Genomic DNA, 19475 nt, shown 5'->3' with positions numbered 1-19475 from the left:
CCCCTTTCCTGGGCGGATTTTCCCCATTTTTGGCATTAATTTTTCCATTCCTGGGCGGATTTTCCCCATTCCTGGGCGGATTTTCCCCATTTTTGGCATTAATTTTTCCATTCCTGGGTGGATTTTCCCCATTCCTGGGCGGATTTTCCCCATTTTTGGCATTAATTTTCCCCATTCCTGGGCGGATTTTCCCCATTCCTGGGCAGATTTTCCCCATTCCTGGGCGGATTTTCCCCATTCCTGGGCGGATTTTCCCCATTCCTGGGCGGATTTTCCCCATTTTTGGCATTAATTTTTCCATTCCTGGGCGGATTTTCCCCATTCCTGGGCGGATTTTCCCCATTTTTGGCATTAATTTTTCCATTCCTGGGCGGATTTTCCCCTTTCCTGGGCGGATTTTCCCCATTCCTGGGCGGATTTTCCCCATTTTTGGCATTAATTTTTCCATTCCTGGGCGGATTTTCCCCATTCCTGGGCGGATTTTCCCCATTTTTGGCATTAATTTTTCCATTCCTGGGCGGATTTTCCCCTTTCCTGGGCGGATTTTCCCCATTCCTGGGCGGATTTTCCCCATTTTTGGCATTAATTTTTCCATTCCTGGGCGGATTTTCCCCATCCCGACCCCGCCTGGACCTCCCCCACCCCCCCACTTCCCAAAGAACCCCCTCCCCAACCCCGCGCCCCCCAAATCCCGGCGTTTCCCCGCGCCCGCAGCGGGAAGATCCCAACTCCGACCGCAGCAGCGGCAGGATCGTGCCGGAAAGTCGCCAAGAAAACCCCAGATCCGGCCTCTCGGGCCTTTCCCAAGGATGAGGAGTCGGGATCGGCTGGGGCCGAGTCCTTTAAAATCCACAAAAACCTCGGGAATTCCTCCCGAGTTCACAACGGACACAAACGGCACCGAACGCTCCCGGAGGGGCCGGGGGGAAACGGGGGAAAAACGACGGAGAAACAGCAGGAAAACCACGGGAAAAACCGGGGGGGAAAACGACGGGGAAAAACAGCAGGAAAACCACGGGAAAACCGGGATCCGGAGCCCCGGGAAATCCGGGAAAAACCTCGGCCACGCCAGGGGACGACTCCCGGGTTGTCCCCCCGGGGGAAACCGTCCCGGTGCCCGAGGGCAGAGGGAAACAATTCCCACAATTCCCACAATTCCCACAAATCCCGCCGGGAGGTGGGAACGGGGATGAGCACGGGGAGCTTTGGGAGAGCCGGGAGGAAAAAATTCCCCTCCCCCCCCAAAAAAACCCCATTCCTGGGATTTTTGGGAATTGGTAAAAAACCAAAACGTCAGTTGAGATCTCTTGTTTCCTCCTGGGAATTCCTGGGGGGAAAAATCCGGTGGAATTTCTTTCTTCTCCTGGGAATTCGATACAAAAAAACCCCCGTGATGGAATTCCCTCTTTTTTTTTTTTTTTCCCGGGAATTCCAAAAGAAATCCAACCAAATTCCCAAAGAAGAATTCCTGAAGAATTCCCTCTCTTTTCTCCTGGGAATTCCAAAAGAAACCCAACAAAATTCCCTCTTTTTTTCCTGGGAATTCCCCACGAAAAATTCCTGAAGAATTCCCTCTTTTTTTTTTTTTCCTTGGAAATTCCAAAAAAAAAATCCAAGAAAAATTCTTTTTTTTTTTTTTTTCCCGGGGAATTCTCCTCAAAAAAATCCAACAAAATTCCTCCTTTTTCTCAGGAATTATCCCCCCCAAAAAAAACCCTCGAGGATTCCCAAAGGATTCCCACTTCTTTCCTGGGAATTCCCAAAAAAATCCAACAAAATTCCCACTTTTTCCTGGGAATTCCCCCCAAAAAAATCCAACAAAATTCCCACTTTTTCCCGGGAATTCCCCCAAAAAATCCAACAAAATTCCCACTTTTTCCTGGGAATTCTCCCCAAAACTCCAAAAATCCAACAAAATTCCCACTTTTCTTCCCGGGAATCCCCAAGGACCAACTCCCCAACAATTCCCATGTTTTTCTCCTGGGAATTCCAAAACGAAAATCCCCAAGAATTCCCAGGTTTTTTCCCCCGGGAATTCCCCAAGAATTCCCAGTTTTTTTCCCGGGAATTCCCAAGAATTCCCAGTTTTCCTGGGGCATTCCGGGATCCGACCCATCCCGGGAAGTTCTTTGGGTCCTTTTCCCGGCGGGAAAATTCACTCCCGGAACATTCCCGAGTTTTCCTGCTGCTCCTCCCGGGGGGATCCCTCCGGGAATTCCTCGGGAATTTGGGAATTTTCCGCCTCTGGAGTTGTCCCTGGGCCCCTGCCCTGCCTGGGGGCTGCCGCCCTTCCCTCGGGGCCTTCCTCTTCCTCGGGATTTTGGGGAGTTTCCAAGGGATTTCCCGGGTTTTCCTCGGGATTTTCCGGGTTTTCCTCGGGATTTTGCGAGTTTTCCTCGGGATTTTGGGGAGTTTCCTCGGGATTTTCCAGGTTTTCCTCGGGATTTTCCAGGTTTTCCTCGGGATTTTGGGGGTTTTCCTCGGGATTTTCCGGGGTTTCCTCGGGATTTTCCAGGTTTTCCTCGGGATTTTGGGAGTTTTCCTCGGGATTTTCCAGGTTTTCCTCCGGATTTTCCAGGTTTTCCTCGGGATTTTCCTCCCCTGCTCCTTCTCCTTCCTCGTGCTCCTCCTTTTCCTCGGGATCGTCCGTGAAGGGATTTTCCCCCTGGAAAAGAGGGAAAAAAATGAATTCCCAAAAAAAGAAGAACTCCTGTGGAGATTCCCACGGGGTTGTCCCAGGGATTCTCCCCCAAAAAATGGGAATTTGGGGCAGGAATTCCCAAGGATCCAGCTGGGATCAGGGGAAAACTGGGATTTGAGGTCGTTTTCCCACCAAATTCTCCCCAAATTCCTGGATTTGGGGGCAGCAATTCCCAAAAATCCCCCAAATCCCAACTCCAGCCTCAAGCCCACAGAGCACAGAAAAAACCCAGGAATTTTCTCCCCCGAAATATTCCCAAAAAATCCCCCAAAATCCCAAAATATTCCCCCAAAAAATCCCAAACATCCAGATATTCCTAAAACCCCCCAAAATATTCCCAAAAAACTCGCAAATATTCCCAAAATATTCCCCCCAAAAAACCCCCCTAAGCGCCCAAAATATTCCCAAAAAACCCCAAAATATTCCCAAAAAAAGCCCCAAATATTCCCAAAAAACCCCTAAACTCCCAAAATATTCCCAAATACCCCAAAATATTCCCAAAAAAACCCCAAATATTCCCAAATACCCCAAAATATTCCCAAAAAACCCCCAAAATATTCCCAAAAAACCCCCAAATATTCCCAAAAAACCCCCAAACATTCCCAAAAACCCCCAAAAATTCCCAAAAACCCCCAAAATATTCCCAAAAAACCCCCAGATATTCCCAAGAACCCCCAAAATATCCCCAAAACCCCCTTAGACTCCCAAAATATCCCCAAAAACCCCCAAATATTCCCCAAAAAAGCTCCAAAATATTCCCAAGAACCCCCAAAATATCCCCAAAAAACCCCCGAACATTCCCAAAAACCCCCAAAATATTCCCCAAACCCTCCAACATTCCCAGAACCCCCAACATTCCCAAGAACCCCCAACATTCCCAAGAACCCCCGAACATCCCAAGAACCCCCCAACATTCCCAGGAATCCCCCAACATTCCCAAGAATCCCTGAACATTCCCAAGAACCCCCAACATTCCCAAGAACCCCCGAACATCCCAAGAACCCCCCCAACATTCCCAGAACCCCCCAACATTCCCAAGAATCCCCAACATTCCCAAAAACCCCCAACATTCCCAAGAACCCCCCAACATTCCCAGGAACCCCCAACATTCCCAAGAATCCCTGAACATTCCCAAGAATCCCCCAACATTCCCAAACCCCTTGAACATTCCCAAGAACCCCCCCGAACATTCCCAAAACCCCCCGAGCATTCCCGCAGCCCCGCGCGGGCCGGAATTCCCACCCGGAGGAACCGCTGCAGCTTCCGGCTGATGAGTTTGTTGTTGAGGATGCTGCGGGCCACCGCCAGCGAGGAGCGCTTGGATTGCTCCATCATGGCCTGCGGGACGACGGCAACGGCGCGCTCGGCACGGAGCGAGCGCCCGCCCGCACCATCCCAAGGGGAAAGGTGCCCGGGGAGAAGGGGCGGGGCGGCGGGGAGAAATTCCCAAAGGATTCCCAAAGGATTCCCAAAGGATTCCCCGGGAAAAAGGGGCTGGGGGGGAGAAATTCCCAAAAAATTCCCAAAAGATTCCCCTGGAAAAAGGGGCTGGGGGGAGAAATTCTGAGGAATTCCCAAAAAAATCCCAAAAAATTCCCAAAGGATTCCATTGGAAAAAGGGGCTGGGGGGAGAAATTCCGAGAAATTCCCAAAAAAAATCCCAAAAGATTCCCCTGGAAAAAGGGGCTGGGGGGAGAAATTCCAAGGAATTCCCAAAAAAAATCCCAAAAAATTCCCAAAAAATTCCCAAAAGATTCCCCGGGAAAAAGGGGTGGGGAGGGAGAAATTCCCAAAAGATTCCCAAAGGATTCCCAAAAGATTCCCAAAAGATTTCATTGGAAAAAGGGGCTGGGGGGAGAAATTCCCAAAAAATTCCCAAAAGATTCCCAAAGGATTCCATTGGAAAAAGGGGCTGGGGGAGAAATTTCAAGGAATTCCCCAAAAAATTCCCAAAAAATTCCCAAAAAATTCCCAAAGAATTCCATTGGAAAAAGGGGCTGGGGGGAGAAATTCCCCAAAAAGTTCCCCCAAATTTCCATTGGACAAAGGGGCTGGGGACAACAAATCCCGGGAAATTCCTGGGAAATTCCGTCGTTCGGGGGCTCCCCCTGAGGGAATCCCCAGTTTTAGCTGGATCCCGCGGGGAATCCCGGGATTGGGGCGGGATCCTGTTGGGAATCCCGGGATTGGGGCGGGATCCTGTTGGGAATCCCGGGATTGGGGTGGGATCCCGTTGGGAATCCCGGGATTGGGGCGGGATCCTGTCGGGAATCCCGGGATTTTCACTGGATCCCGCGGGGAATCCCGGGATTTGGGGGTCTGCCATTGGGAATCCCGGGATTGGGGCAGGATCCCGCGGGGAATCCCGGGACTGGGGGCTCACCCTGCGGTTGTGGTTGTGGTCCAGGGATTTGAGATGTTTCTGGATGGAGCCGAAATGCATCGGGAGCAGCAGGTCACAGGCCGCGCAGTGCGCCGCCTCCACCCTCCGCAGGAAGTGCTCCAGGCCCACCTCTGGAACGCCGGGAATGTGGGAAATTATGGGATGTGGGATCGGGATCTGGGATCGGGATCTGGGATCTGGGATCTGGGATCGGGGTCAGGGAGCAGCAGGTCACAGGCCGCGCAGTGCGCCGCCTCCACCCTCCGCAGGAAGTGCTCCAGGCCCACCTCTGGAACGCGGGAATGCGGGAAATTATGGGATGTGGGATCGGAATTCCCACCTCTGGAATGCGGGAAATTATGGGATCTGGGATCTGGGATGTGGGATCGGGATCGGGGATCTGGGATCAGGATTGGGGTCAGGATCAGGGAATGGATCGGGATCAGGGATCCAGGATCAGGGTACCCTGCGTGAGGTCCTGGGATCGGGATCTGGGATCAGGGATCAGGGATCGGGATCCGGGATCAGGGTACCCTGCGTGAGGTCCTGGGATCGGGATCAGGGATCAGGGATCCGGGATCAGGGTACCCTGCGTGAGGTCCTGGGATCGGGATCAGGGATCTGGGATTGGGATCAGGGATCAGGGATCGGGATCCGGGATCAGGGTACCCTGCGTGAGGTCCTGGGATCGGGATCTGGGATCTGGGATCAGGGATCCGGGATCAGGGTACCCTGCGTGAGGTCCTGGGATCGGGATCAGGGATCAGGGATCAGGGATCCGGGATCAGGGTACCCTGCGTGAGGTCCTGGGATCGGGATCAGGGATCTGGGATCTGGGATCAGGGATCCGGGATCAGGGTACCCTGCGTGAGGTCCTGGGATCGGGATCAGGGATCTGGGATCTGGGATCAGGGATCCGGGATCAGGGTACCCTGCGTGAGGTCCTGGGATCGGGATCAGGGATCTGGGATCTGGGATCAGGGATCCGGGATCAGGGTACCCTGCGTGAGGTCCTGGGATCGGGATCAGGGATCAGGGATCAGGGATCCGGGATCAGGGTACCCTGCGTGAGGTCCTGGGATCGGGATCAGGGATCAGGGATCAGGGATCCGGGATCAGGGTACCCTGCGTGAGGTCCTGCTCGCGCTGGATCTGCTGGATGACGCCGTTGATGTCGCGGATCCCGCGGCGCCGCTCCTCCGTCTTCCGCGTCTTGTTGGCCACGTACTCCTGCGGGGACGGGGACGGTAAACTTCCCAAAAATTCCCAAAAAATCCCCCCGCGGGGAGGGAAATCCCGGGATCATCGTCCCAGAAATCCCCGAATCCCGGGAATTCCGCGGGACCTGCGGGAGCAGCTCGGTGCCCACGGACTGGAAACGCTCCCGGGGGGGTTGGAAACGGGAAACCGGGAAACGGGGAGAGGAGAAGCCGGGAAAGGGGAAAAAGAAAAAGCGGGAGAAGGGAAAGGAGAGAAAGGAAAATCAGGGAAAGGAGAGAGAGGAAAGGCAGGAAAAGGGAAGGAGGAGAGGCAGGGAAAGGAGAAACAGGAAGAGATGGAGAAGTGGGAAAGGGAAAATCAGAGAAAGGAGAGGAGGAAAAGCAGGAAAAGCAGGAAGAGAAGGAAAAGGAAGAGAAGGAAACACGGAAAAGAGAGAAAGCAGGAAAGGAGAAGAAAGACAAAAAGGGAAAAAGGAAAAAGCGGAGAGGGAAAGGGAAAATCAGGGAAAGGAGAGGAGGAAAAGCCGGAAAAGGAGAAGAAGGAAGAGATGGAGAAGCAGGAAAGGGAAAATCAGGGAAAGGAGAGGAGGAAAAGCAGGAAAAGGGAAGAAGGAAGAGATGGAAAAGCAGGAAAAGGAAAATCAGGGAAGGGCGAGGAGGACGAGGCGGAGAAGGAGAACCGGGAAGAGATGGAAAAGCAGGAAAGGGAAAATCAGGGAAGGGCGAGGAGGAAAAGCAGGAAAAGGGAAGAAGGAGAGGCAGGAAAAGCAGGGAAAGGAGAAACGGGAAGAGATGGAAAAGCAGGAAAGGGAAAATCAGGGAAGGGCGAGGAGGACGAGGCGGAGAAGCCGGAGAGGAGGCGCCGGCAGCGCCGGGAGCGGGCGGCACCTGCAGGAAGTGGGCGCTCCGCGGGGGCAGCCTGGCGCCCACGAACTGGAAATGCTCCCGGTGGAATCTGCTCTCCAGGTGCTGCCGGATCTCGTCCTCAAAGAACGTCCGGAACTTGCACAGCGAGCACACGAACTGGATCCTGGAGAAACGGGACGGAAAACGGGAATCACACAGGGAAAAATGGGAATTAGGGCAGGGAAAAAATGGGAATTAGGGCGGGGGAAAAACGGGAATTAAAATGGGAATTACAGCAGGGAAATGGAACTTGCACAGCGAGCACACGAACTGGATCCTGGAGAAACGGGACGGAAAACGGGAATCACACAGGGAAAAATGGGAATTAGGGCAGGGAAAAAATGGGAATTAGGGCGGGGGAAAAACGGGAATTAAAATGGGAATTACAGCAGGGAAATGGAACTTGCACAGCGAGCACACGAACTGGATCCTGGAGAAACGGGACGGAAAACGGGAATCACACAGGGAAAAATGGGAATTAGGGCGGGGAAAAAATGGGAATTAAAATGGGAATTAGGGCAGGGAAAAATGGGAATTAGGGCGGGAAAAAACGGGAATTAAAACGGGAATTAGGGCAGGGAAAATGGGAATTGCACAGCGAGCACACGAACTGGGTCCTGGGAATTCTACAGGGAAAAGTGGGAATTACACTGGGAAAAATGGGAATGAAAATGGGAATTAGGGCAGGGAGAATGGGAATGGAAGTGGAAAGATGGGAATGGCGGTGGCTTCCAAGCACAGCACAGAGGGTCAGCCAGGGAAAACTCCCGGCTTTTCCGGAGTTTTCCAGAGGCTTTCCCGCGTTTTGGGGGGAAAATCCCTTAAAGAGGGAAAAAATCCCTAAAAATGGGGAAAAAATTCCCCCAAAAAGCAAAAAATTGCTAAAAAAGGGGAAAAATTGGTAAAAATGGGGAAAAGATCCCTAAAAATGGGGGAAAAAATCCCTAAAAAATTGGAAAAGTTCCCTAAAAAAGTGGGAAAAAAATCTGGAAAAAGTGGGAAAAATCCCAAAAAATGGGGGAGAAAATCCCTAAAAAATGGGAAAAGTTCCCTAAAAAAGTGGGAAAAAAATCCGGAAAAAATGGGAAAAAATCCCCAAGAAAGGGAAAAAAATCCCCAAAAATAGGGGAAAGAAACCCCTAAACAGGGGGGAAAATGCCTTTAAAAAGTGGGAAAAAAATCCTAAAATGGGGGGAAAAAAAACCCTAGAAAATGGGAAAAGTTCCCTAAAAAAGTGGGAAAAAAATCCGGAAAAAATGGGAAAAAATCCCTAAAAATGGGGGGAAAAATCCCTAAAAAATGGGAAAAGTTCCCTAAAATGTGGGAAAAAAATCCGTAAAAAGTGGGAAAAATCCCAAAAAATGGGGGGAAAAAATCCCTAAAAAATGGGAAAAAAATCCCTAAAAATGCGGAAAAAATCTCTTGAAAAAGCGGGGAATCCCTCTCGGGGGAAGGCCCTGCGGAGGCGATATCGCCGGGCTCGATCCCGCCGCAGGCGCCGGGCGCGGGCCGCGCCGGCCGGGTCACCTCTCCACCAGGCGGTCGCGGTGCCGCTTCTTCTGCCGCTCCTGGGCTCTCCTGGCGGCCGGCAGCTTCTGCGGGAGCCGGGAATTCTCCTCGGGGAGGCCCGGGGCGCCTGCGGGGGGACACGCCGGGACTCGGCGCCAAAGCCGCGGGGCGCCGGCCCAGACCCGGCCCCGATCCTGCCCCCATCCAGCCCCGAATCCTGGGAATCCAGCCCCGAATCCTGGGAATTCCTGCCCCGAATCCAGCCCCAATCCAGGGAATTCCTGCCCAAAGCCGGGGGACGCCGGCCGAGACCCGGCCCCGATCCTGCCCCAAATCCAGGGAATCCAGCCCCAATCCAGGGAATTCCTGCCCAAATCCAGCCCCAATCCTGGGAATCCAGCCCCAAATCCAGCCCCAATCCTGGGAATCCAGCCCCAAATCCAGCCCCGAATCCAGGGAATCCAGCCCCCAATCCAGCCCCGATCCTGCCCCAAATCCAGGGAATCCAGCCCCAATCCAGCCCCGAATCCAGCCCTGAATCCAGGGAATTCCTGCCCAAATCCGGGGGACACCGGCCAAGATCCAGCCCCAATCCAGCCCCGAATCCAGCCCTGAATCCAGCCCTGAATCCTGGGAATTCCTGCCCCAAATCCAGGGAATTCCTGCCCCAATCCTGCCCCGAATCCTGGGAATTCCAGCCCCAAATCCGGGGTACGCTGGCCAAGATCCAGCCCCAATCCTGCCCCAATCCTGCCCCGAATCCAGCCCCAAACCCCAGGAAATCCAGCCCTGATTCCAGGGAATTCCTGCCCAAATCCAACCCCAAATCCAGCCCCGAATCCAGGGAATTCCTGCCCAAATCCAACCCCGAATCCAGCCCCAATCCAGCCCCGAATCCAGGGAATTCCTGCCCAAATCCAGGGAATTCCAGCCCCAAATCCCGGGGAATCCAGCCCCCAAATCGGCTTCTCCCACGGGAAATCTGAGCTTGGGAAAGGGACTCGGCCCCAAAAAATGGAAATTTCGGAGAAATTCCCCGGATTTTCTTTCCCTGATCCAAAATTCCCAGGATTTTCCCTGAAATTCCCCAGGATTTTCCCACTCCAAGCCCCTGGAAAACCCCTTGGGAATTCCTGGAATTTCCCCTTGGAATTCCCAACTCACCTTTCTCGGAATCTCTTCCCTCTTCATCCTCCCCTTCCTGAAAAAAAGCCAAAAATTCGGGAATTTCAACCCCCCCACCCCCCGGAATGAAATCCCGGGAGTTCCCCCCTCTGGAATTCCCAGGAATCCCAAATTTTGGGGCATTTTCCCAATGAAAACTCTCAGGGAGTTTCCTTGGAGAGGCCAAAATTCCCTGGAATTCCCAGCTTTCCTCAGGAAAATCCCGCTTCCGGCCCCACATCCTTCCGGAATCGCCCCCAAACTCCGGAATTTCCCTCCCTCTCTCCCTCCGGTGCCGAAATCCCGGGATTTTCCCTCCCCACCCCAGTTCCGTCGGGAATCCCCCAGAATTCCTTGGGGAATTCCCCAAATCCCGGGATTCGCCCTCACTCACCCCTCGGGATTCCTCCTTCTCTCCGGATTCTCCCTCCGTGCCTTCCTCTGCAATGACCAAACCCAAAAAAAACAAAATCGGGAATTTGGGAGCAATTTGGGATGCTCCCAGCTGGAATTCCGGGATTTATCCCAAAACTCGGGAATTCGGGCCAGATCCCGGGACCTGGGCTCCCCCTCCCGGCTCTCCCAGCTGGAATTCCAGGATTCAGCCCCAAAACTGGGGAACGGGGGAGAAATCTGGGATAAATCCCGGGATTTTGTGTTCCCCCCTCGCGGTCGTCAGGGCTGGAGTTCGGGATCAGTTCGGGATCAGTTCGGGATCAATTCGGGATCGGTTTGGGATCGGTTTGGGATCAGTTCGGGTTCAGTTTGGGATCAATTCGGGATCAGTTTTGGTTTCCCCCGACCACTGTCATTGCTGGAATTTGGGATAAATTTGGGATGGATTTGGGATAATTTGGGATAAATTTGGGATGAATTTGGGATGAATTTGGGATAATTCGGGACCATCCGTGCTCCCACTGACCGTTGTCGGAGCTGGAGCTGTCGGAGCCGGAATGTGGGATGGATTTGGGATGAATTTGGCACAATTTTGGGATGAATTTGGGATAATTTGTGCTCCCACTGACCGTTGTCGGAGCTGGAGTTGTCGGAGCCGTCGGTCCTGGGCGTTTTCTCGCCGGGCCCGCCCGGCACCTTCCGCCTCTTCCCGAAGGAATCCCGGCGGAGCCGCTTCCGCTGCGGCTGCGGGAACAACAGCCAAACGTTGGGGAAACCGGGAAAAACCGCGGGAAACGGGGGGAAGTCGGAAAGAAATTGGGGGAAAATCGGGGGGAATTGAGGGGAAATTGGGGGAAATGTTGGGGGGAAATGGGGGAAAATGGGGAAAGGTGGCGGAAGGAGATGGGAAAAAGTGGGAGAGAATTGGGGAGGAGAGCGGGAAAATTTAGGGGAAAAATGGGGAAAAATGGGGAGAAAATTGGGGAGAGATCGGGAAAAGTCGGGGGGAAATTGGGGGAAAACTGGGGGGGAAGTGAGGGAAAAGTGGGAAAGAATTCAGGGGAAAGGGGAAAACTGGGAAAATTCAGGGGAGGAAATTGAGGGGAGTCGGGAAAAAGAAGGGAAAATTTGAGAAAAAGAATCGGGGGAAAAAAAGGAGGAAAATTGGAGAAAAATGGGAAAAATGGGGGAAAAAACTGGGAAAAATTGGGGAAAAAAAGGAGAAAAATTGGAGAAAAAATGGGAAAATTGGGGAAAAAAAACTGGGAAAAATTGGGGAAAAAAAAGAGAAAAATTGGAGAAAAAATGGGAAAAATTGGGGAAAAAATTGGGAAAAATCGGGGGGGGAAAAAAAGAGGAAAAAAACGGGGAAAATTGGGAAAAAAAACTGGGAAAAATTGGGGGAGAAAAAACGAAAAATTGGAGAAAAATGGGAAAAATTGGGGAAAAATTGGGAAAAAAATGGGGGAAAAAAAAGAGAAAAACTGGAGAAAAAACGGGAAAAATTGGGAAAAATCAGGGGGGAAAATGAGAAAAATTGGAGAAAGAAAAAAGGGAAAAAATGGGAAAAGATTGGGAAAATCGGGAAAAAAAATGGGAAAAACTGGAGAAAAAACGGGAAAAATTGGAGAAAAATTGGGAAAAAACGGGGGGAAAAAAAGGAAAAACTGGAGAAAAAACGGGAAAAACTGGGGAAAAATTGGGAAAAATTGGGGGGAAAAAAGTGGGAAAAACTGGAGAAAAAAGGTGAAAAACTGGGAAAAATCGAGGGGGAAAATGGGAAAAACTGGCGAAAAAACGGGAAAAATTGGGGAAAAAACGGGGGAAAAAAAGAGAAAAATTGGAGAAAAAACAGGAAAAATTGGGAGAAATCGGGGGAAAAAAATGAGAAAAATTGGAGAAAAAACGGGAAAAACTGGGGAAAAATTGGGGGGAAAAAAGTGGGAAAAACTGGAGAAAAAAGGGGAAAAACTGGGAAAAATTGGGGGGGAAAATGGGAAAAACTGGCGAAAAACCGGGAAAAATTGGGGAAAAATTGGGGAAAAAACGGGGGAAAAAAAGAGAAAAATTGGGGAAAAAACCGGGAAAAATTGGGGAAAAATTGGGAAAAAATCGGGGGGAAAAATGAGAAAAATTGGAGAAACAACGGGAAAAACTGGGAAAAAATTGGGAAAAATTGGGGGGAAAAAAGTGGGAAAAACTGGAGAAAAAACGGGAAAAACTGGGAAAAAATTGGGAAAAATTGGGGGAAAAAAGGGGAAAAACTGGAGAAAAACCGGGAAAAATTGGGGAAAAAAAAAAAAAACAACTGTGAAAAATCGGGGGGTGGGCAAAAATACGAGGATGAAACCGGGGAAACTTGGGGAAAGAAGCCGGGAGACGGGGGGCACAGAGCTCGGCGCAAGGCCCGCGCAGAGGAGCGCGCGGCGCCGCCTCACCCCCGCCTCGGCCTCCCGGCCGCCGCCGCCGCCGCGGCGCGTTCTCCGCGGGGCGCGGAAGGCGCCGGGGAAGGCGCGGCCCGGCGGCGGGAGCGCGCCGCCGCCGCGGGCCAGGAGCGGGCGCGGCCCCGGCCGGCCCCGAGCGGCCGCCGCCTCCCGCCGCCGGGCCGGGAAGCGCCGCGGAGGCCGCCGCTCCCGCCGCCGGAAAGACGCCGCCGCCGCCGCCGCCTCGCCCGAATCGCCCGCGTAGTCGCCGCCGTAGTCGCGATAGTCGCCGCCGTAGTCGCGATAGTCGCCGCCGCCGCCGCCGGGGTAGCCGCCGCCGTCGCGGTAGTCGCGATAGTCGCCGGGGTAGTCGCGGTAGTCGCTGCTGGCGTAGTCGAAGGGCGGCCGGTAGGGGGCGCGCTCGCTCAGGGAGTCGCCGTAGGGGTCGTAGGGCTCGAACCTGCGCGGGGGGGGCGGACGGGAAACTTGGGAATTGCTCCAGGGAATTCGGGGATTTATCCAGGGAATTTGGGGGCTTATCCAGGGGAATTCAGGGGTTTCTCCAGGGGAATTTGGGGATTTATCCAGGGAAATTTGGGGGTTTCTCCAGGGAAATTTGGGAATTTACCCAGGGAAATTTGGGAATTGCTCCAGGGGAATTTGGGAATGCTCCAGGGGAATTTGGGAATCTATCCAGGGGAATTCAGGGATTTATCCAGGGGAATTTGGGGATTTATCCAGGGGAATTTGGGGATTTATCCAGGGGAATTTGGGGGTTGGTTTATCCAGGGAATTTGGGGGTTTCTCCAGGGGAATTCGGGGATTCTCCAGGGAAATTTGGGAATTTATCCAGGGAATTTGGGGATTTATCCAGGGAATTCGGGGATTTATCCAGGGAAATTTGGGAATTTATCCAGGGAATTCGGGGATTTATCCAGGGGAATTTGGGAATTTATCCAGGGAATTTGGGGATTTATCCAGGGAATTCGGGGATTTATCCAGGGGAATTTGGGGATTTATCCAGGGAAATTTGGGAATTCTCCAGGGGAACTTGGGAATGCTCCAGGGGAATTTGGGAATCTATCCAGGGGAATTCAGGGATTTATCCAGGGAATTTGGGGGCTTATCCAGGGGAATTTGGGGATTTCTCCAGGGGAATTTGGGGATTTATCCAGGGGAATTTGGGGATTTGGGGATTTCTCACAGGAAATTTGGGGGTTTTGGGTTTTCCCCAGGGGAATCTGGGGACTTTGGGATTTTCCCGAGGGAAAAGGGACTGGGGAGGGCTGGGAGGGCTCGGCCTTTCCCACACTTCCCATCCCTTTCCCACATTTCCCATCCCTTTCCCACATTTCCCATCCCTTTCCCACACTTCCATCCCTCTTCCCCCTTTCCCATCCCTTTCCCACATTTCCCACCTTTTCCAGTCTCTTTTCTTCCCCCTTTTCCGCTTGCTCCAGACCTTTCCCATTCCCCATCCCCTTTCCCATCCCATTTCTCTGTTTTTCTGCCATTTCTCCCAATCCCATTTTCCAATCCCCTTTCTCCCAATCCCCTTTTCCATCCCCTTTTCCCCAATCCCCTTTCTCCCAATCCCATTTCCCCAATCCCATTTTCCCCAATCCTGTTTCTCCCAATCCCGTTTCTCCCAATCCCATTTTTCCAGCCCCTTTCCCATCCCCTTTTCCCCATCCCATTTTCCTGTTTTTCTACCCCTTTTCCCATTTTCCCCAATCCCATTTCTCATCCCATTTCTCTGTTTTTCTGCCATTTCTCCCAATCCCATTTCTCCCATCCCATTTTCCTGTTTTCCCAATCCCCTTTTCCCATTTCTCCCAATCCCATTTCTCCCAATCCCGTTCTCCCCAATCCCGTTTTCCCATTTCCCCCAATCCCATTTCTCCCAATCCCATTTTCCCCAATCCCGTTCTCCCCAATCCCCTTTTCCCTGTTTTCCCAATCCCATTTCTCCCAATCCCGTTCTCCCCAATCCCGTTCTCCCCAATCCCATTTTCCCATTTCTCCCAATCCCATTTTCCAATCCCGTTCTCCCCAATCCCCTTTTCCCATTTCTCCCAATCCCGTTCTCCCCAATCCCCTTTTCCCTGTTTTCCCAATCCCATTTCTCCCAATCCCGTTCTCCCCAATCCCGTTCTCCCCAATCCCGTTCTCCCCAATCCCGTTCTCCCCAATCCCCTTTTCCCATTTCTCCCCAATCCCCTTTTCCCATTTCTCCCAATCCCGTTCTCCCCAATCCCGTTCTCCCCAATCCCGTTCTCCCCAATCCCGTTTTCCCATTTCTCCCCATCCCGTTCCCCGTTCCCCGTCCCTTGGGACAAGCCCCGCCCCCTCACCTGTCGGCCGCCCCGAAGCCCCGCGGCTCCGCCCCCGCCCCCGCCCGGCCCTTCCCGGCGCCGTCCCCGCCCTCGGGGGCCCCGTCGGGGTCGCAATTCCCCAAATCCCAGGAATTCCCGGAATTCCCGCAGCTCCCGGGGCCGTAGCCGAAGGCTCCCGAGTCCTCCTGGCTGTAGCCATAGCCGTAGCCGTAGCCCTCGTAGCCTGGGAAGAAAATCCGGGAAAATCGGGAAAAAAAAAAAAAAAAAACGGGAAAAAAAATTCGGGATTAAAATGGGGAAAGTGGGAAAGAATTGGGGGGGAAAAAAAAAAAATTGGGGAAAAATTGGGAAAGAAATGAGGGAAAACTGGGGGGAAATTCGGGAGAAATTGGGGGCGAATCAGGGAAAAGATCAGGGAAAATCTGAGGGAAAATCGCGGGAAAAAAATCGGGAAAAAGTGGGAAAGAATTGGGAGGAAAAATTGGGAAAGGTTGGGGGGAAATCGGGAAGAAATTGGTGGGAAAGCGAGGGGGAAATGGGGGGAAAAGCGGGAGAAACTGGCAGGAAAACCGGGAATTCTGCACGCTGCCGGGAATCTACCAGGGAATTTGGGATCCTTCCCAGGGAATTTGGGATCCTTCCCAGTTAATTCCCGCGGAATTTGGGATTCTTTCCCGTATTTTCCACAGAATTTGGGATCATTCTTGGTTATTTCCCACAGAACTTGGGATCGCTCCCAGGGGAAAAAAGAAAGGGGAAACCCGCGGAATTTGGGATCATTCCTGTATTTCCCGCAGAATTCGGGATCCATCCCATGGAATGTGGGATCATTCCCGGATTTCCCGCAGAATTCAGGATCCATCCCATGGAATTTGGGATCATTCCCGTATTTCCCATGGAATGTGGGATCGTTCCCGGATCTCCCGCAGGATTCGGGATAATTCCCATGGAATTTGGGACGATCTCCCGTATTTCCCATGGAATATGGGATCATTCCCGGATTTCCCGCAGAATTCAGGATCCATCCCATGGAATTTGGGATCATTCCCGTATTTCCCATGGAATGTGGGATCGTTCCCGGATCTCCCGCAGGATTCGGGATAATTCCCATGGAATTTGGGACGATCTCCCGTATTTCCCATGGAATATGGGATCATTCCCGTATTTCCCGCAGGATTCGGGATCCCTCCCATGGAATGTGGGATCATTCCCGTATTTCCCGCAGGATTCGGGATCCCTCCCATGGAATGTGGGATCGTTCCCGGATCTCCCATGGAATGTGGGATCGTTCCCGGCTCTCCCGCAGGATTCGGGCTCCTCCCGCGTTCCCGCGGCTCCGGGCCCGCACTTGCCTCGGCCGGCGCCCGAACTCCACTCGCCGTAGCCTGGAAAAGAGGAGAGCGCCAGTGAGGCTCGGCAGCTCGCCGAGGAATTCCGCCGGCGCCGGAACGCGGCCGCCGGATCCGCTGCCGGCGCTGCCGGCCCAGGCCCGCCGCCGAGGCGGAACTCCGGGGACGCGTTCCGGGACGGGAATTCCCTGCCCGGAGGAGAGGGGGACGGTCCGGAAAACGTTCCGGGGGAAACGGCGGGGAAAGAGTGGGGGGAAAGGGAAAGGATGGGGGAAAAAATTGGGAAAAATGGGGGGAAATTGTGGGAAAAATGGGGAAAATTGGGAAAAATGGGGGAAATTGGGGGAAAAATGGGGGGAAAATGGGGGAAAAATGGGGAAAATGGGGGGAAATTGGGAAAAAATGGGGGGAATTGGGGGAAATGGGGGGAATTGGGAAAAATGGGGGAAATTGGGAAAAATGGGGGGAGAAATTGGGAAAAATGGGGGGAATTGGGAAAAATGGGGGGAATTGGGAAAAATGGGGGAAATTGGGGGAAAAATGGGGGGAAAATGGGGGGAGAATTGGGAAAAATGGGGGAAATTTGAGAAAAATGGAGGGAAATTGGGAAAAATTGTAGGAAAAAATGGGGAAAATTGGGGGAAAAAATGGGGGGAAAATTGGGAAAAATTGTGGGAAAAAATGGGGAAAAACTGGGTAAAATAGGGAAAAATTGTGGGAAAAAATGGGAGGAGAATGTGGGAAAGAATGGGGAACAATGGGAAAAAAATTGGGAAAGAATGGGGGAAAATGGGAAATGGAGGGAAACGGGAAAAATGGGTGAAATGGGAGAAAAATGGAAAAAAAATGGGAAAGAATGGAGGAAAATGTGGGGAAAAATGCGGGAAAATGGGAATACTTCTTTTGGAGGGGAAAAATAGGGGGGAAAGTGGGGAAAAAAGGGAAAAACGGGGAAAGTGGGAAAGAAATGGGGAAAATGTGAAAAATTCTTTTTTTGGGGGGGGAAAAATGGGAGAAAAACCCGGGAATTTTCTCCCGTTCCCGCTATTTATCCCGGGCTGGATATTCCTGGCTGCCCTCATTCCCGGAGAGGAATTCTGGCCCTAATTAGCGGCTCCTCATTAGCAGAAGCCCGCGGTTAATTAACTGGGGTGTTTAATTCATCGGGGTGTTCCTTGGCCGCCTCCAGGTGGAAATTTCCCGGGAATATCCTCGGGAATCGCTGCCCCGCCCCTGCCGGGAGCCGGGAAAGGAACGGAATTCATGGAAAAAAAAAGGGAAAACTGGGATTGAAAGGGAGAGGGAGAGGGGCTGGGCCGGGAATAAATCCGAGTTTTGACGGAATTTGGGGAATTGCCGGTGCCCAGAGCGGGATGGGGAGACCCAAAGGGAGCTGGATCGGGATAAATCCCGACTCGGGGCTGGAATTCCCAAGAATCCGAGGAATTCCCGGTGCCCAGAGCGGGATGGGGAGACCCAAAGGGAGCTGGATCGGGCTAAATCCCCATTCGGGGCCGGAATTCCCAGGATTCGGGGCCGGAATTCCCAGGATTTGGGGCCGTGCCGGCGCTCCAAGCGGGACCGGGCCGAGCCCTCCCGCCCGTCCCGGATCATCCCCGGTGCCTCCCGGACATCTCCAGGCCCGGCGTCCCCCGGTCCCTCACGGACCATCCGGATCCCTCACGGACACGCCCGGTGCCGGTGTCGCTGCGGGCCGCCCTCAGGAACATCCCCGCTGCCTCCCGGTGTCCCCTCGGTCCCTCACGGACACCCCGGTCCCGGTGTCCCCCCGGTCCCGGTGTCCCCCCGCTCCCTCACGGACCATCCTGATCCTTCATGGACACGCCCGGTGCCGGTGTCCCGCCGGTCCCTCACCCCCCGGTGCCGGTGTCCCCCCGCTCCCTCACGGACACTCTCAGTCCCGGTGTCCCCTCGGTCCCTCACGGACACTCCCGGTCCCGGTGACCCCCCGCTCTCTCACGCACCATCCTGATCCTTCACGGACACGCCCGGTGCCGGTGTCCCCCCGGTCCCTCACCCCCCGGTGCCGGTGTCCCCCCGCTCCCTCACGGACATCTCCGTGTCCTCCCCACTCCCGCTGTCCCCGCGCTCCCTCCCTCCCTCCCTCCCTCCCTGCCGCTGTCGCCGCCGTTCCCTCAGGGCCATGGTCTCCGTGTCCCGGTGTCCCCGCGCTCCCTGCGCGCTCCCCGCCGTTCCCGCCCCTCCCGTTCCCCTCGCGCCCCGCCCGCAGTCTCCGCTCCTGGCGCGGGTGGATCGGCGGTTCCCGGCCGCCCCCCGGCCCGTCCCGGCGCCGCCGCTTCCCCCGCGGTTCCCCCGGCGCCGGTGCCGCCCCCTCCCCTCACCGTAGCTCATGATGGCGGCGCCTCCTCCCTCCCCTTTCCCGGGCGGTAACGGCGCCGCGCGGGCCCCGCCCCGCCCGCGCTGATTGGCCGCGCCGATCCGCCTCCCCCGCGCTGATTGAGCCGCGCGGTTCGCGCCTCCCATTGGCCGCCGGGAGCTGTCGGTCATCGCGTTCCTTGCGCTGCGATTGGTTGAGGGGGATGTCTGCTGCATGAGGAGGCGTGGCTTTCGCCGGTCTGCTCCGCCATTGGTCAGCTGAGCCTGATGGGGACCTATCGGGTGACGGGCGCGGCCTTGGCCACGCCTCCTGCAGCAGCGCCGGCTGCTATTGGCTGTGTGCGCTGCGGCCACACCCCCTTAGGGTCACGTGTTTGTCACGTGCCGCGCGTGTCACGTGCTTGTCACGTGGGGAACTTGAGGACACGGCCGGGGTCACCCCAGGGCCCCTCCCCCAGCCCCCACATCCTCGGGATCCCGAATCCCCAAATTCCCAATTCCCAAATCCCCAAATTCCCAAAATCCTCAAATCCCCAAAATCCCCAAATCCCCAAATCCCAAATCCCCAAATTCCCAAAATCCTCAAATCCCCAAAATCCCCAAATCCCCAAATCCCAAATCCCCAAAATCCCAAATCCCCAAAATCCCAAATCCCCCCCAGATTTCCCTTGATTTTTCCCAAATTTCCTTGAATTTCCCCCAGTTCCTCCAAATTCCCCCCAAATCCCTC

At 53.9% G+C, this 19475-nt stretch overlaps 2 protein-coding genes across 2 annotated transcripts; both read right to left on the bottom strand.

Annotated features, from left to right (window-relative positions):
- Positions 1-823: 823 nt before the first annotated feature.
- On the bottom strand, positions 824-5221 carry LOC136305526 (A-kinase anchor protein 8-like). Its single transcript, XM_066208784.1, has 3 exons — positions 5085-5221; positions 3944-4039; positions 824-2665 (listed from the first exon to the last, which is right to left on the bottom strand). Exons 1-3 carry the CDS (start codon positions 5142-5144, stop codon positions 2156-2158), a joined length of 666 nt encoding a protein of 221 aa, XP_066064881.1. The 5' UTR covers positions 5145-5221; the 3' UTR covers positions 824-2155.
- On the bottom strand, positions 5210-19276 carry LOC136305528 (A-kinase anchor protein 8-like). The gene is made up of 11 exons (XM_066208786.1): positions 18751-19276; positions 16391-16423; positions 15057-15261; positions 12718-13162; positions 10909-11023; positions 10278-10324; positions 9884-9920; positions 8738-8846; positions 7193-7334; positions 6209-6314; positions 5210-5373 (listed from the first exon to the last, which is right to left on the bottom strand). The coding sequence occupies exons 1-11, from the start codon at positions 18959-18961 to the stop codon at positions 5240-5242; spliced, it is 1584 nt and encodes a 527-aa protein (XP_066064883.1). The 5' UTR covers positions 18962-19276; the 3' UTR covers positions 5210-5239.
- Between the last annotated feature and the right edge of the window lie 199 nt (positions 19277-19475).

Source organism: Chamaea fasciata, unplaced genomic scaffold (assembly GCF_029207755.1).
Source record: "Chamaea fasciata isolate MVZ Bird 193981 ecotype frontalis unplaced genomic scaffold, bChaFas1.0.hap1 SCAF_467, whole genome shotgun sequence".
In the NCBI taxonomy this organism is placed as follows: Eukaryota; Metazoa; Chordata; class Aves; order Passeriformes; family Sylviidae; genus Chamaea; species Chamaea fasciata.
Note: the sequence above shows the minus strand (reverse complement) of the source record. Positions and strands in the feature narration are given on the sequence as shown.

Excerpts from the sequence above, each read along its gene's own strand:
- LOC136305528 (XM_066208786.1), bottom strand. The coding sequence starts at position 18,961 with ATGCAGCAGACATCCCCCTCAACCAATCGCAGCGCAAGGAACGCGATG. Across the intron at positions 13,163-15,056 it reads GGCTTCGGGGCGGCCGACAG|GTTCGAGCCCTACGACCCCT; the intron begins GTGAGGGGGCGG and ends CCCCCCGCGCAG. Across the intron at positions 6,315-7,192 it reads GGAGCGCCCACTTCCTGCAG|GAGTACGTGGCCAACAAGAC; the intron begins GTGCCGCCCGCT and ends CCGTCCCCGCAG.
- LOC136305526 (XM_066208784.1), bottom strand. The coding sequence starts at position 5,144 with ATGCATTTCGGCTCCATCCAGAAACATCTCAAATCCCTGGACCACAAC. Across the intron at positions 4,040-5,084 it reads ACCACAACCACAACCGCAGG|GCCATGATGGAGCAATCCAA; the intron begins GTGAGCCCCCAG and ends GTCGTCCCGCAG. Across the intron at positions 2,666-3,943 it reads AGCTGCAGCGGTTCCTCCGG|GGGGAAAATCCCTTCACGGA; the intron begins GTGGGAATTCCG and ends CCTCTTTTCCAG.